At 34.5% G+C, this 16,783-nt stretch overlaps 1 protein-coding gene across 5 annotated transcripts in view; it reads left to right on the top strand.

Annotated features, from left to right (window-relative positions):
* Positions 1-16,783, top strand: part of LOC132701219 (chaoptin-like) — a 701,991-nt gene that overhangs the window by 445,679 nt on the left and 239,529 nt on the right. For all 5 annotated transcript variants that reach the window (XM_060668992.1, XM_060668990.1, XM_060668991.1 and 2 more), the window contains one exon: positions 2,750-3,043. In XM_060668992.1, coding sequence (XP_060524975.1) covers positions 2,750-3,043 — 294 coding nt within the window. The remainder of the gene's footprint in view (positions 1-2,749; positions 3,044-16,783) is intronic.

Here is a 16,783-nt window from a genome sequence, read left to right as displayed (position 1 = left end):
ACCGATAGATAACCATAAGGTTTCACTCGTCTACTCTCCTAGCTCCAACCTTCCTAGTACGGCACTGCTGCGTACGCTTACACCGTGTTGCGGGCACGAACTTCTAAGTGGTGCGCGTGCTGCTCGGGAACGTGTAGTACCCAAACCGAGCCAGTCATAAATCCAAACGCGCCAGGTAGGAGGCAGGTAGAACAGGCAAGTCCAAGATCCAGAAAAAAAAGGAAGATCCAAAACAGAGAAGAACCAATCGGAAATTAAAACCGGGAACTAAACGCCAAGTAGGAAAACCCTCTAGCGAGGGTTTTCCACGCTTCCGCTCGCTTAACGACTCGTGCAGCCTGAAAACAACACAAACCAATGGCCGCAATTACCACAACTCCAAACGACGGAAGCTAACCGGCTTAGCGCCTCTATGCACAGCAGTGTTATAGGATCCCTAGTGATCGAAGGCGGAATCAATAGCACGTGGTGGTGTGAGCCGATAATCCCACAAAATGGTGCGTGAGCTGTTCAACCAAATCCCAATAAGCCCTGGAACGGCCTCACTCGCCTCCCTCTCGGCTTCTACACAACAACAACTCACACGCAACGGTTTTCGCTTTTTACTCCCCAACAAAATGGGTTCCGGGTGCTCTTCACCACAGAAATACAAGCGAACCGCCAGCAACACTATCCACCACAACTGCTTGCTAAACGATTACTCCCAAATAGGAAAAACGATTGCTCCGCGAGACTTCCTGCCGGAAGTACGTCGTAAAACCGAAAATACTATCCATCCCACTCGCACACGCGAAGAATCCACTTTAGTATCTCTTCCTTTCGGAACACTACGGCCTTCCTCCAAACTAAATAAGGCGCCAAAGATACATGCTGCCAAGTTTCGCATTTGTATGAGCTACGACTACACGAGACAAATGATGCTTGCGTGCTACGGAAAGGGTGGCATGTAGCGCAATGATACCTGCGCTAAACGAGTAAACAAATAACCCTAGACCAACGACCAAGAGAACGTAATTTTTATTTATTGTACTAGCTTACATCGGAAGGATCCACGGAGCACTTCACGAAATCTATGCATTCCGGCAACACCGCCAAATACCTGTCAGGTGATGGGAGGCGACGGACGTAAACAATGCCGGCAAACCGAATACTGAAAGAAATACTGACTTCTAAGTCAAGAACCAGGGAGGTGTGTACAAATAACAGCCAGGTAGGTACTAAAATGCTCCCTCTATGCATAACAACCCGAATACAGGGAACAGCAACCAACTAACCTGAAATAACCATGTGGTGCATAACTTCTCTTATAGCCTTGGATACTGATTTGATCGCTCTCCTTTTAAGGAGCGACAACTAGAATAGAGACAGGCAATGCTACGGAGCCTCGAGTGCGAGGGATGTCGCAGGAATATACCAGGACGAACGAAAGCAATGGCTGCAATAACCGTTACAACTCTGAGCAGCCTCAAGCCATCCAAGAAGTACTAAGGTCTCAACCTAAGGAAGTATGCAAACATGTCTACATGCACTGGCGTGTAATGTCGCCACAAGACCAGCGAAGGCGACGCAGGGGCATTATATATAGAGTTGGAAGAAGATAATCACCACTACACGAAATTTCTCAATACTACGTTAGAAATATCCTTTAATGGCTTATGTTAACTGTACCTAGTAACGTATAAGTGCAATAAGATCCTAAATAAAAAAATTGGCTGTATTACTAAGGATATCCTCCCGTTCGAAAATTTTACCAGGGTTCTTGACGAATTGGCGGAAGCGCTAACGGTGAAAAATAGACCGTTACAAAATTACCTAGAGAAAATAAATATGGACCAAAACAAACAGTTTTAAAAATTTAAAGTTGATTATTTTTTTCTAAATTTACGCTGTTTGGTAAAAATAATAAAAAAATTGATAGTATTCTTTATAACATTGTTAAAAAAATGAAATTTTATTAATAATAATTATAATAAAATAACTTAAATAATAATAAAATTTGTTTTATAATAATATTTTATATTATTATTTTAAATTATCACTGATAAAACTTGCAGTTGGAGACGCTCGGCAGCGCGGCGCTTCCACAGCGCTCGACGCCCGGCGCGCTGTCATAAATAAATTCATTTTGTTTAAACTAATGGCGATCAGTGAAATTTTCTTCCGGAATCTTAAACTTAAATGGATAAAGCATGTGACCGTTAAAAAAAATCTCTTTTTTCCCAAGAAATCGGTTAAATTTTTATTTGTTAACTTCAAAGTTAGTTAACAATACGAAAATAAACAAAGTCGTTAATATATTCTTAAAGTATAGACGTTTGACGATGGATGCTGAAAATTTCATAAATTTATCTCTTGCGGTTGACTTTTAATCCATTTTTTAATTAAAAGTGCTTAAAATTTCATTAAAAAAATGTTGTTAAAATCAAAATTAAAAAATATCGTTTGGAGAATCAATTTTCTATTATGAGTACTTATAAAAAATATTTATAGATTAAATTTTTACGATCAAGTGGTAAATGGGGGGTCCACTTGACGTGATCTTACTCTAATATAACGACCACTCGCTTTTAGAATTCTTACGCAAATGAACAGAAACGTTGTTTCAAAGTGTAACCACTCTAATCGAATTTCGCAAAAGTCTCATTGCTTGAACATTTTCAAAGAACCATTTCTTTACGAGTCGCTTAAGTTTTATTTTTGCGCTTCAAGTAAATTTGTTATACAATATAGATACATCTCCATTTTGCAGATTAGACTGCCGAAAGACTTTTTCCTCGAGGGATCCGTAATCCGACATCTCCAGATATCGCAATCGAGCATCCAGGAGTTGCAAGATGACTCGTTATTTCCTTTGAAACTTCATTTGGAATCATTTAGTCTGGTTTCCGGAAAACTAAAAGAAGTACCGCAAAAAGCTTTTAAGGGACTAAACAAACTAATCGCGTTAGATCTCGAGGCAAACGAAATCAAAGAGCTGCCGAGTTATAGTTTCTACGGGTTAAGGCTAATGAAGCTGAACATCAAAGGAAATCAAGTACAAAAGGTTGGTATGCTATTACTTTTTATATTATAAATTTGCTATTTGACGGCAATTTCAAGGTTATTATGGCGGTTCACGATTACGTAATTTTAAGTACCCTGCACAAATTGAAAATGAGTCCCGGTCAATCCGCCTGAAAAATGAGTCAAGGTCCCTATGATTATATTTTAAGATATACAGGATGTCCCAGAAATTTTTAGGAACATCCGTTTCCGCTCCGTACCTCGTTGTTCTTACTGGGAGACCCGGGACAATGCATAGGTCGTGTCTTAGAAACTGTTAGTCGTCGTTAAACTGTGGTTTTCTCGCCTGGTCTTGTAATACTATTTAAATCGCCCATCCACATAGCTGACAAAATATTCTCAACATTTTTAAAATTGAAATTTACGAATAAAAATTTGGCAATTTTTAGAGTCTCACTTAAGCTAGAAGCAAATTGTTTTCAGAGAATTGATTACTTCCAAATTATTTTTGAGGCAGGTCCCCGCTCCACTGCCTCTATTAAATCTTCCGTTAGTCTTAAAAGATATATGACCGAACAAAAAAAAATCAGTATTGTGATTACTTATTCATGTCCCTGTTAATAGAACTGTATCAAAAGTATTGTCTGCGACTAGAGTCTCGAAGCTGACAAGTTAATTGATATATGAAAATAATGAAACTGTCGTGTATGTAAGTAATAATATAACTTAAAAAAACGCTAGCAAAAAAATACAGAAAACATGAGCGTGAACGTTCACTCGTCACCACCAAGATGGGTAAAAAATCAAACAACTGAGATTAGAACGACAGGATAAAATTTGGTCTTAGAGCCTCTAGCAACGTTTTTCCACAAATTTGTTTGCTTTCCACTGGGGATGAAACGAATTGAAGTTTCAAAATGAAAGGAGAAAACGTTTAATTTTGCTGTTGCTAAAATATCAAGACGAGAAAATTATCTAAGTTTGCTTACAAATCTCGAAAAAAGAAAAGATACTTCAGTCGAGTTTGGTAAGAAATCATTTAAGAAATAAAGAAACAAAATTAAAACATATTAGAACAATCACATCAGAGAAATTGGCAATAACATTGCCAGAAATATTAAAACTTTGTATGTATGTATGTATATATATATATATATATATATATATATATATATATATATATATATATATATATATATATATACATATATGTATATGTATATATATATATATATATATATATATATATATATATATATATATATATATATATATATATATATATATATATATATATATATATATATATATATATATATATATATATATATATATATATATATATATATATATATATATATATATATATATATATATATATATATATATATATATATATATATATATATATATATATATATATATATATATATATATATATATATATATATATATATATATATATATATATATATATATATATATATATATATATATATATATATATATATATATATATATATATATATATATATATATATATATATATATATATATATATATATATATATATATATATATATATATATATATATATATATATATATATATATATATATATATATATATATATATATATATATATATATTTACATCCGTAATGATATAGCTCGTCCACATGTGGCGCAGCAATAGGTCTTCTCCCAGAAGGAGAGTGTATATTTAAATTTTTTGCGCGTATACTGGATAATTGGGAAGTATACAAACGTGTTCTGCAAAATAATTAACTATTTATTTTTTCAATTTTCACATATTTTCCAGAGGATGCGTCTTCCTTATCCAACACAGTCAAGTCCTCATGTATAAATGGATTACATATTACGCAATATTGGTCTTCCGAGTATATTTAAATATTACAGATTACGGTGGATAAGTTCACCACCCGCGTTGCCAAATGTCTCAGAATTTGGAACCGTTTATTAGAGCATCGAAGGCGGTTACTTCTGTTTGAAGCTGTGTGCGTCCTTTAATTTTCACGTGTTTTTACGGTTCTGTGCATGTTTCGTAGTAGGAAAATTGTTAGGTAAGTAATTAAAATTTGAGATTGTGATCTCCATTTAGGCATTGCAAATTTGCTATTTTTTGTTGAATGATTTTTATTAAGTAAAAAACATTAATGGGATACTTATTTCAGCATGGCGCGAAGATTATTTCCTGAAGAATACGCAAGTATTACATTATTGTTAAATATCCATATCTAAATATAACTTTTTATAGTATGCAGTTTGTGGTGCAAACTCAATAAAGAAAAAAAATAGGTGGTTTTGTAACAAACCCCTAGACGAACCATCACCTCTTACACCGAATGCCGTTTCAAAAGATCTAAACACAAATGATTTTGAAAGCGTAAGTGTACATTTTGAAGAGATAGGAAATTGCAGATATTTTTATAAATTCGTATTTAAAAGTTTTTGAAAATATTGTTAGATTTAGAAACAATTAAGAAGTTTTAGTAACTATTTAAATATTCTTAAACATTCTCACCGATTGTTTCAAACCACATCTCATAGTGAAACGCAAGTGAACGTTGAATACGTTCTTCCACTATAGCTTCCAATTTTCAGATAAAATTTTAAGGATGGATATTGCTTTGCTTTCTCTTCCGACACACAGTATGTTTTTATTTATATTTGCGTCTAAGCGATTACTTTTGCTATAGTGTGAAGAAATTAGATTATCAAACCAGCAACCAATGCAGGATTTTGGAGCTTCATTTTCATTTAAGGCAAACATCAATGACGTAAGTTGTCCTATTCGTAAATTTATTATATATATTCAAAAGGGAATATGTTTTTAGAAAAACGAATCCTCTTCTAATTCTTTGCCTTCAAATAATTCCAAAGCAGATCCAGAATATCTTCCTAGTGATAATGAGTCGGTTAGTAACTTATGCTACGTGAAAAACAAAAGGCATGAAATGATATAAATTACAAAAATAAAAAAAAACATATTTTATTTCTTGAAGTTATATGCGCATCTCTACAAATTTTACTTAAAAACTAAGTTACCATCTTTGGAGGAAGATTTATGATATGTTCAACCTTATATAATTAATCTGTTCAGACTTATGTTTCTCCGCTTTTGTTAAAATGGAAATATTTTTTAATGTAATAGGCGCCTTGATTCATTTCTCTACAATAAATAAGCCACGTTGGAGAGCGTTTACTAGAAAGAGGCTAAAGGTTTGCCTTTAAAATACACATTAGACAGAGAGCGATAAGAAAATACTGGGAACAATTTTTAATTTGACGTATGAATTTTTTGACTTTTATTGTTGTTTTCTAATAGACCACATCAATTCTCGTAGATGAAATTTTCCTTTTTGCTGGGATATCTAATAAATTTTCTATAATTTCACTAAAATAATTTCACCAAATCCTTCATCTGCGTGAATATTCTCAGAGTGATTATAAATATTCACCAAACTAGCCTGCATACCCTGCTTCCCTGGAGTAATCTGTTACGTTAGATTATTCTGCACTAAAGAAAGTTTTCCTACATCTTTTACAAAAAAACAGTTTTATTTAATATTTAAATATTGAAGAATATTGACGTGCAATATTAAGGTTTGATTAGAAACATGAAATTTGATAGCGCAACATAGTTTCGAGATAGTGGTCGGTAATGAACGCAGAGGTGGGAATTTATATGTACTTTTGCTCTTCTTGTCTCCAACAAAAATCTGACTAATTTGTCAATTTGTTTTTGAAGCCACAAGAATCGAATGATTTATGGTGGTACTATAAATTGTCGAATAAATAATATTCATATTTATTCAATCATACTTGGATAATAACTTGTCTCTCTTCTTAAACAAATTCCGAATTCCTTTTTTTTACTATGTTGATCTGGTTGTAAAACTTGTCGTTCCTACATCTATTTCAGATTTTAAAATGTTAAGAAGGCGTTTATTATTTCACAAAAAATGTTATCTCATTAAATATAAAAGTATAAAAAGTATAAAAAGGTACGTCTGAACAAATTAATTGGAAAAATAAAATCTTCAATAAAGTAAAAAAAATATTTGCAGTATAAAATAAAACCATCCCACGCAATTCATGGTAACCTATGACCCAAGTATCTTCATTTTAGAAAATCTTATGTATTTCATGAAAATACCAGCTCAATCCTCTTTCGGTCCTAAACTAATTTTTACCAAATTTTTAGGCAGCATTAGTAATAATAAATTGTAAGAAAAATCAAATGAATGTTTTTTCAGGAAATATTTTCTAACGTTAGTTCCCCTTTAATCTGCTGCACGCCACCCGAGAGTCCCTTAATCTGCGAAGATTTGAATTTAGATAAGGATATTAGCAATACGACTCCAACTACTGTAACAACTTCTAAAGAAAAATGTAAAAAAAGTACGTTTTGTTATTATTGCGAGACGGAGGTCTTAAATTTTCCTAGACATATCGAAAGAAACCATAAATCTGAAATTGATGTACAAAAAATATTATCACTGGATAAGCAAAGCAAAGACAGAAAAAAATTACTATTTGCTTTAAGAAAGAAAGGAAATTACCTGCAGAGTAGCACCGATATCAGTAAACCAGTTAGAAAAGGTAATGAAGATACAAATTATTTACCATGCGTACATTGCCTAGGATATTATTCGTCTAAAAATTTATGGAGACACCGCAAAAATTGCAGCGAAAATCCAAATAAAGGATACTCTATGAGAAATTCTCAGGCTGAAGCTCAAAACTTTTTAATTCGGAATTTAAAAGTGGACTCTCAACTAAAAATTAATGTTTTTCCAAGAATGAGGGCCGATAAGATATCGCTAGTTGCTAAGAAGGATCCCTTAATATGTGCATTTGCATCTAGATATTTAAAAATTCACAGAGAGAACCATTTCATTCTAGTGGCTTCAAGAAAAATGAGAGAATTAGCCAGATTATTATTGGAGATAAAAAAAATAAAACCGACTATTAAGGGCCTCTTTGAGGCCCTTAAACCGGATAACAACGATATTTTAGTCTCGGCAACTAAAGCTGCATCTCGATTTGACAAGGATTCCAAAACATATCAAGCTCCAACATTTGCATTAAATATGGGCACTAGTATACAGCTTTAAAAAATCTGATTACCTTGCATCTACATTTTCTGCAACACAAGAGGCTGACCTTAAAACTCTAATACAGTTAATAAATGGTAACTGGAAATTTGATGTTTCCAACCAAGCTTCTAGTGATCTTAATATTAATAAATGGAATAAAGTCACTCTAGTACCCCTTGCCACTGATCTTAAACTACTAAAAGATTACTTGATAAAAAAAGCTGATGATGTACTCTACAAATTGCAAGAAAACTCCAGTGATGAAAAATCATATACTACTTTAATAGAAACCATCTACTGCAGAATAATTTTACTGAATAGACGACGTCCGGGAGAGTTGCAGAGACTTTTAGTAAACACTTACAAATCAATAATTCATCATGAGAATTCTCAGGCATATGAAGAATTTGGCGAAGTTATTTCAGAATCTGAAAAAATTCTAATGAGCAGTTTTAAGCGTATTGTCATAAGAGGTAAAAGGGGAAGGGGAGTGCCAATATTAATTAGCAAGGATGTACAAGAACACTTAAACATAGTTTTAAGATGTAGAAGTAAGATTCTGAAAATGTCCCATATTTACTTATTCGCAAATCCTAAGTCATCTGAGCCAATTGTGGGTTATAAAGCATTAAGAAAACACGCTTCACTCTGTGGAGCTAAAAACCCGGATGCTCTAACCTGTACCCGACTTCGAAAACATTTGGCAACTTTAACTCAATTATTTAACATGTCTGAAAACGACATGGAGCAACTGGCCTCATTTATGGGTCACACTTTGGGTATACATCGACAGTCGTATCGCCTACCCGACGATATTTATCAAACTTCTAGAATTTCCAAATTACTTATACTTATGGAAAATGGTGAAGCTGGTCATTTTAAAGGCAAATCGCTAGATGAGATTGAGATAAATTTGGAAGAAAATTTAATGGATATGTCTGATAAACCAAAATCAAAAGAAAATGAGCATGGAAACGAAAATTGGGAGGCTACTGAAAAACAAAATGACGAGACACATCTAGACACGTCAAATGCACAGGATCTACTTGGAAATTCTGAAAAAAGTAAGCTGGATTCGGACAGTATTCAAAAACCAAAAATTCGAAAGCTAGTTCCATGGACAACAGAGCAGAAAAATTTAGTTAGAATTTTTTTAAAGGTCACATTAAAATGAAATGTCCTCCTAAAAAAGGTGAATGTCTAAATCTTATTTCTAGAAATCCTAAAATTCTGCACAATAAAAACTGGTTAAAAATAAAGGTTTTCATTCAGAATCAATATACAAAAAAGTAATCTATAAACCCATTAATTTAGAGGAATTTTTCATTTCAATAGTACTTATGTTAAGTTCTGCAATTTTTTTAATATATGGCCTCAGTTTAACTATTCTCTCGGTATATTGTATATGTGTTGTATTTGGATTATATGGCATATTATAGGTACTTTTATTATATACCATACCCTAGCCAAAAGGATATCTGTATTTTAGTTTTTATTCTGTTACAAAGACAAACAAATTCTAAATAAAGATTCGTTTATTTTCGATGTTAGTTCATTTTATTTCGTCTCTAAACTTTAAATAACAATATACCTACCAATAAAAATTTGAAAAAATGTAAATAACAAATACAAAAGATACATATTTAAGTATACCACGTCAAACAGTGTTGTCACTTTTATGGAGGAGTAACATACTGTAAAACGACAATTTTGTATACATGGGAGGACCTATTCACCGAAGTGTAGTTATAACATATACGCATGAAAATATACGAGCGCCGCTAGCGACGATCGTCGAGGTGTCAAACCGCTGAACTAATATATACAAAATAGCCGAAAAACAGCTAAAACTCATCCCTCTCAAATTTTGGTAGACGAACCAGATCGATGTTTCGGTTGTTTTAACGTAGGATGCGTTAGGTCTTCCGTATACGGAGGACTTAACGCAACCGGAGGAGCTATTCAATGTAAAAGGTCTATTGAAGGAAGACCTAACCACCGTAGTATGTATATATATATATATATATATATATATATATATATATATATATATATATATATATGACACTATATTCCGGGATATCATCCGTTCGCTCGTTGAACTCCGACTGGAATCCTGCATCCGACTGGAATCCTGCAAATCCTGCATCCGAAGTGTTCGAAGTGTTTTCGGAGCGCGAGCATTGAAGATGCCAAGTGAGATTTTGGCGAAACGTCTGCAGGATTCCAGTCGGATGCAGGATTTGCAGGATTCCAGTCGGATGCAGGATTCCAGTCGGAGTTCAACGAGCGAACGGATGATATCCCGGAATATAGTGTCATCATATTTTTCCATCCGTGAATCAATACGTGAGAATATATATATATATATATATATATATATATATATATATATATATATATATATATATATATATATATATATATATATATATATATATATATATATATATATATCAGTCATTTCCCATACTTCGGCCCCATAAGTTGTAATACTCTCTACAATGGTCTTATAAATCCTGATTTTAGTTTCTGGTCGAATTTGAGTGCTCCACAGTATTCCATTTAACTGCTTTGTTGCATGTTTTCCCTGTCGGATGCGGTTCTTAATTTCAGCGTTACTAGTGCCACTTTTTGTTATATTTACTTCCAAGTACTCATAGGAATCGACACATTTTATAGTTCCCTGATCTAGGATTAAATCTCTGTTTGTGCCTCCTGCGATAAGATATTCTGTTTTTTCCATATTAATTGATAGACCCCAAGACTTGTACGCCCCGGTCAGTTTCCTGACCATATAGTTTATATTATCCTCATCCTCAGCAAAAATGACCTGGTTATAGGAAAAAGTTCATTGTGAAGAGTTTATCATTACCAACAGAAATACCCAAGTTTCGGCAGCTGCGTCTCCAATGTCTTAACGTGGTGTTCAGGTATATCTTAAACAAGGTAGGAGCCCTGCCGTAGGCCTTTAGATATTGGAAATTCCTCCGATAATTTCGTTCCCAATTTAATGCTGCTAGTCATATCAGTGTACAAATTTTTGACAGCCCGTATATAGACGTTACTTACACCATTTTCCGACATTGCAGGTCACACTGTCATAGGCTTTTTTTAAATCTATAAATATCATATGTGTTTCTAAATCCCAAACCATTCTTTTTTTTAGTAGTTGTTTTAAACAGAATAAGTTATCAGAGCATGATCTGCCTGCACGGAAACCATTTTGCTCATCTATGTCATGAATTTGTTGTTCTCTTCGAGTTTTAATGATTTTTCCATATAGTCTTGAAAGGGAGTTTGTTACACTAAGTCCTCTATAGTTTGAGCATAATTTCCTGTCACCTTTTTTATGTAAATTCGATATGTAGGCAGTTTGCCATTCTGGGGGTAATTGTTCGCCTCTCAAGAAACAATTGAAAACAAATGTAAGTAGTTCGAAGAGTAACTTTGGTCCATTCTTTAAAAGTTCGATTGGCACACAAATTTTTGACAGCCTGTATATAGACGTAACTTACACCATTTTCCGACATTGCAGGTCACAGTCTACTGAGTCGCACACTGTCATAGGCTTTTCTTAAATCTATAAATATCATATGTGTTTCTAAATCCCGAGCCATTCTTTTTTCTAGTAGTTGCTTTAAACAGAATAAGTTATCAGAGCATGATCTGCCTGCACGGAAACCATTTTGTTCATGTATGTCATGAATTTCTTGTTCTATTCGTGTTTTAATGATTTTTCCATATAGTCTTGAAAGGGAATTTGTTACACTAAGTCCTCTATAGTTTGAGCATGATTTCCTGTCACCTTTTTTATGTAAATTCGATATGTAGGCAGTTTTCCATTCTGGGGGTAATTGTTCGCCTCTCAAGAAACAGTTGAAAACCAATGTAAGTAGTTAGAAGAGTAAGTTTGGTCCATTCTTTAAAAGTTCGATGGGAATTCCTTTTGGTCCAGGAGCTCGTCCATTTTTCATTTCTTTAAGAGCCTTTCTTACTTCTTCTGTTATTAAATATTCTTCTGTAAGTGAGCTATCCAAACTTATACTCTCGTCTTGACTCTCTCCTATAAATTCTGGGTGATTTTCGGTGAACAGTTGCTTATAATGGCATACCCACTCACTTGGCTGCATAAAGCTGATAGGGACTCTCTTTTCTGTCTGTTCTCAGTGATTTTAAAGTTCTCCATGCTTCACTGGATCTAATGTATCCTATTTGCTGATCGATTTGCATGCATCTGTTGCCCCATAAATCATTTTTCGCTTTTCGTACAGCTTTTTTAACCTCATAGGAGCAGCGAGAATAGTATCTTCTATCTTCTGTTCTATTTGTAGTCAGCCAGGTGTTATATGCTTGTTTATTTTCTAATATCAATTGTTCAACGTCTTCGTTCCACCATTCGGTGATCTTATGTGAGCATATATACCACGCTTAAAGCAAATATTCTTGATCGTCTCACTTCAATTATATCTTACACTTTCTGCTAATGTACCATATGTTTTATACTTGGATTAGTCATTTGTTTTCCAAGAATCGGATCTGCAGTCTAGCTGCTGTTTGTTTTATGACAAACGGTATGAAATTGTTAACAAATGTGTTCCTCGTTTTGGAAAGTCGGTTGATAAAAAATATCCTACCTGGTTTAATTTCAATATAGTTTAGAATATAAAAGTTGAATCCGTTCTGTAAAATACAATGCAATACAAAGTTTACCACGTCAGTTTCTTGTCCCGCGGTTCCGAGCCATTTCCGACATGTCCGGGGTATTACCTCAGAGATGGCAGATGGCTCTAATAATGTTGAAACTATCGAAAATCCCGAACGGTGTTCGGGTTCGGCTGGTTAGGTTAGGTTAGAACCAGCGATTTTTATAGGGATATCAAATTTAAAACTTATTGTTAATGATTTATCTTACTAGGTCAACAATTTATTACTTTTTGGAACAGAAATTCAGTTAATTGTGGGTAGTAAATTCATAGGGTTTCAAATTCAGAACAGGAACAGAACCCCTTAAATAGTTTTTTAGGACGACTTTATGTATGGTTCAGGCAGAACGAGGTAAAATTGATTTAATAATTTGTAGTAGCATCGGCAGTTCCTCGAGATCCTGATACCAATGTTCCCAGCGTCCTTCGAACTATCGGTTCTGGATGATATAACCTCAAATAAGACAAGGCAACAGCAGTAACTTTTAACGGAGGAATTTAAGAGCACAAAACCATCAGTTTTCTAAATTTAAAGTAGACTGAAGGTCTAACGGCTAATGATTAGAAATAATTAACAACAATGATGATGGTGCTCAGGCACCCTAACAATGAAATGAAAATTACAACAGAACCTTAAAATTAATAAAATTATTACAAAAATTGCTTTTTTTTAGCCCAAATACAAAAATTAAAACACTATTCGACGAAGCGTGTTAAGAATAGAATTTATCAAATTAATAAAAAAACTAATAAACAAATGACTGAAATGGAAAATTCAAAATTAAGTTGCCTTTGGAGGGGCGGTATTTATAATGGTGATATTCAAAATATAATTTCTTGTATTTTAGGTATCAAAACCAAAAACTGCAAAAATAATCAGTAAAAGAACATGAAGCTCATCGATCATTAAAACAATACTGAAAATATAAATTTTAAATGTTATCGAAAGGAGTATCGAACGAAGGAGTCTCAAACCACGGATATCGAGAGATACGTGCAGGTGTTTAAGCAGTAGAAACTTATGATTTCTTACAACAGTAAAGTTAAAAAAAACAACCACTCACCCGCAGGTATCCTCGCAGAAACCTCCTCCTTTGTTTGGTGTCCCTTCGACTGGACTTAAATGGAAATAAATCCGGAATTCCTTCGAGTAAATTGCAACCTGACACAATGTTCTTTCTACACTAAAAGAAACCGGCAGTATCAGCGTTCAATTTACCACAAGCAAAGGAGAGAAAGAGAGGCCCCCAATCTAGATACCAAAAAAAAAAAAACGCGTGTTGCAGCATGAAGGCGATACAACACACCAGATGCGTATCACGATTGGTAGGTAAGCAAAAATATATCATGCACAATAAAGGGAGAAAGAGGCCCCCAACCTCGACACTAGAAAGATATCGCGTGTTGCAGCAGGAAGGCAATACAACACACACAAGATATGTATCGCGATTGGTGGGTAATCAAAATAAAATATATCGTGCACCAAAAACTTACTCAATATATAAATTCAAAATTTTTACTTTTAACTGTCGATAGTTAACACATTTGAAAATAAAAAGAGATTATTATTTCACAAATAATCCAAAAATGACAATCAAAGAAAATGTGCCTTATGGCATAACCCGTAAAATAAAAGAAATTATTTATCGCAAACTGAAAAATTGAACTTTTAAAGAAATTTTAACATTACCAAACCAAATTAAAAATATAAAATCAAATACATCACCATTATAAAATACCAAAATCACGATGTGCCCTCTTCCAATCGCCAAAAATCTCGTCCGTCTTAATTCGAACCCGTTCCAAAAAGAAGAGAGCTTGGTTCGACCGCGCATCCGTTTTATATCCGTACCGTCAAAATAGGTTCAGTTCCGAGAGAACAATGTCTCTCAGAATAGAGGTTGACCTACTTACTGTGTACGTCACTCACAAACACGTCACAAGCGGTACGGATACCGATAAATCTTGATGTCTAATTGAAATTATATTGTAACGAAATTTATTTCGTTACAAGCCTTAGAGATGAAGCGCATTATGTAAGCGAAAATGCGATTCCATTTTGATAAAGATGAGAACCGATCTATTAGGTTATCCCAGCAACATCTCTCTGTAGTCGAAATAGTAAGAGTCGTGTTTCGTCTTTCTAATGTCACTTCGTTGATCTTTAAAGACTCGTTTGACCATGGGTCACAATGGGAAGTTAGGAATGACGGCCCCGTCCACCATTTTTCTAAATGGAGTAATTCGCAGGGTACAATGCCGCGAATAGCACAGTCAGCAGGATTTTTTTGTGTAGACACATGAGACCATTGACTAGGAGATACTTTTTCCTGAATATGGGTAACCCTGTTGCTAACAAATGTTGCCACTTATGGGGTGAAGATTGAATCCACGAAAGCGTAACACTTGAATCAGACCATGCGAAGACTGAGCTGATGGGTAACATATTTCGATACGACTGCATCACAATTTCGATTAAATCTGCTAAGAGTACAGCCGAGCATAGCTCTAAACAAGGAATTGAAAATTTCTTGAGTGTGGCTATTCTGGATTTGGCACACAAGAAAGTCTTTGCTTGGTTACCTAGCACCGCTCGTACATAAATTACAGCGGCGTAAGCACTTTCAGAACTATCACAGAATCCATGTAATTCGCAGAATTTCATGTCATCGAAGGTAACCTTTCGAGGAATAGATAAAGAGGACAAGAGTGGCAGATTCTCCTTGTATAAGGCCCAAGCGGACGACACCGACTCTGGACTCTCTATTCCAGAAGACCATAGTTTTTGAATTAGTAATTTGATAAAGACAGTAACGGGAGCTAAGAACCCGAGAGGGTCGAATATTCGTGCCAAATCGGACAGTAAGTTACGTTTAGTACATGCATGCTGTCTGGGATCAATTTTATAAGTAAATGTATCTGAGGTGGGACACCATTGCAGACCCAAAATTTTAATAGTTTGATCACTTTCTTTGTCCAGCGAAACCGGAACTTGGGAGAGCGATTTATCTAAATTGGAAAGAAGAAGGGGATTATTACTAACCCATTTCCGGAGTTGAAAACCCCCTAAGGCAAGGAGATCGATCAATTCCTTCTGAAGGCTCAAAGCTGCTTCGACAGAATCAGCAACTGACAATATATCATCAACATAAACATTGGTTTTTATAACCTTTGAAGCCCGAGGAAATCGATCTTCGTGGTCCTGAGCCAATTGGATTAGAGTTGAGGTATGAAAAGGGGAGGAAGAGATTCCGTAAGTGACAGTATTAAGCCTATAATCATGAATAGGATCGTCTTCGGAGAATCTGAAGACAATCCGCTGATAATGTCTGTGGGTTTCCGACACCAGTATCTGCCTTATATCGGCCGTAATAACGACAGAGTGAGTGCGAAATTGGAGGAGTAGAGAGAATATATCTTGTTGAAGTTTGGGTCCAACTAGCAAACAGTCGTTAAGAGATAAGTTATTAGCCGCCTTTGCCGAAGCGTCAAAGACAACGCGAAGTTTAGTAGTTACACTTTCAGGTCTAAGTATACAATGGTGAGGTATATAGTATTGATGATTAGTATGTGGCAAAGGTTTAACAAGTTCCATATAACCCGAATACAAATAATCTGGCTTGAATAGGTTATATTCTTTGCGGAGTTCTGGATTATGCAAGAGTCGTCGTTCAAGTGAATAAAACCTACGTAAGGCAATGTCTCTTGAATGATCGAATACCGGTAGAGAAGGGAATTTAAACGGGAGATGAAAAATGTATGGACCAGTATTATCTCGAGAGTAAGTTTCAACGAAGATTTTTTCTGCAGCCAGATCTTCAAGGGACTGGGCATTTATTTGAGGAATCTGTTCGAGTTGCCAGAATTTATTAACAACCTCTTCGAGTGAAAGTGTAGAGGTGCAACAAAGGGTATTGTTTGAGAGAGTTGGTGATGTTGGTACTCAACCTGT

This window comes from Cylas formicarius, unplaced genomic scaffold, assembly GCF_029955315.1.
Source record: "Cylas formicarius isolate icCylForm1 unplaced genomic scaffold, icCylForm1.1 PGA_scaffold_4__25_contigs__length_36172078, whole genome shotgun sequence".
Classification (NCBI taxonomy): Eukaryota; Metazoa; Arthropoda; class Insecta; order Coleoptera; family Brentidae; genus Cylas; species Cylas formicarius.
The sequence above is the reverse complement of the archived record's forward strand: the minus strand, read 5'-3'. Positions and strand labels throughout refer to the sequence as shown.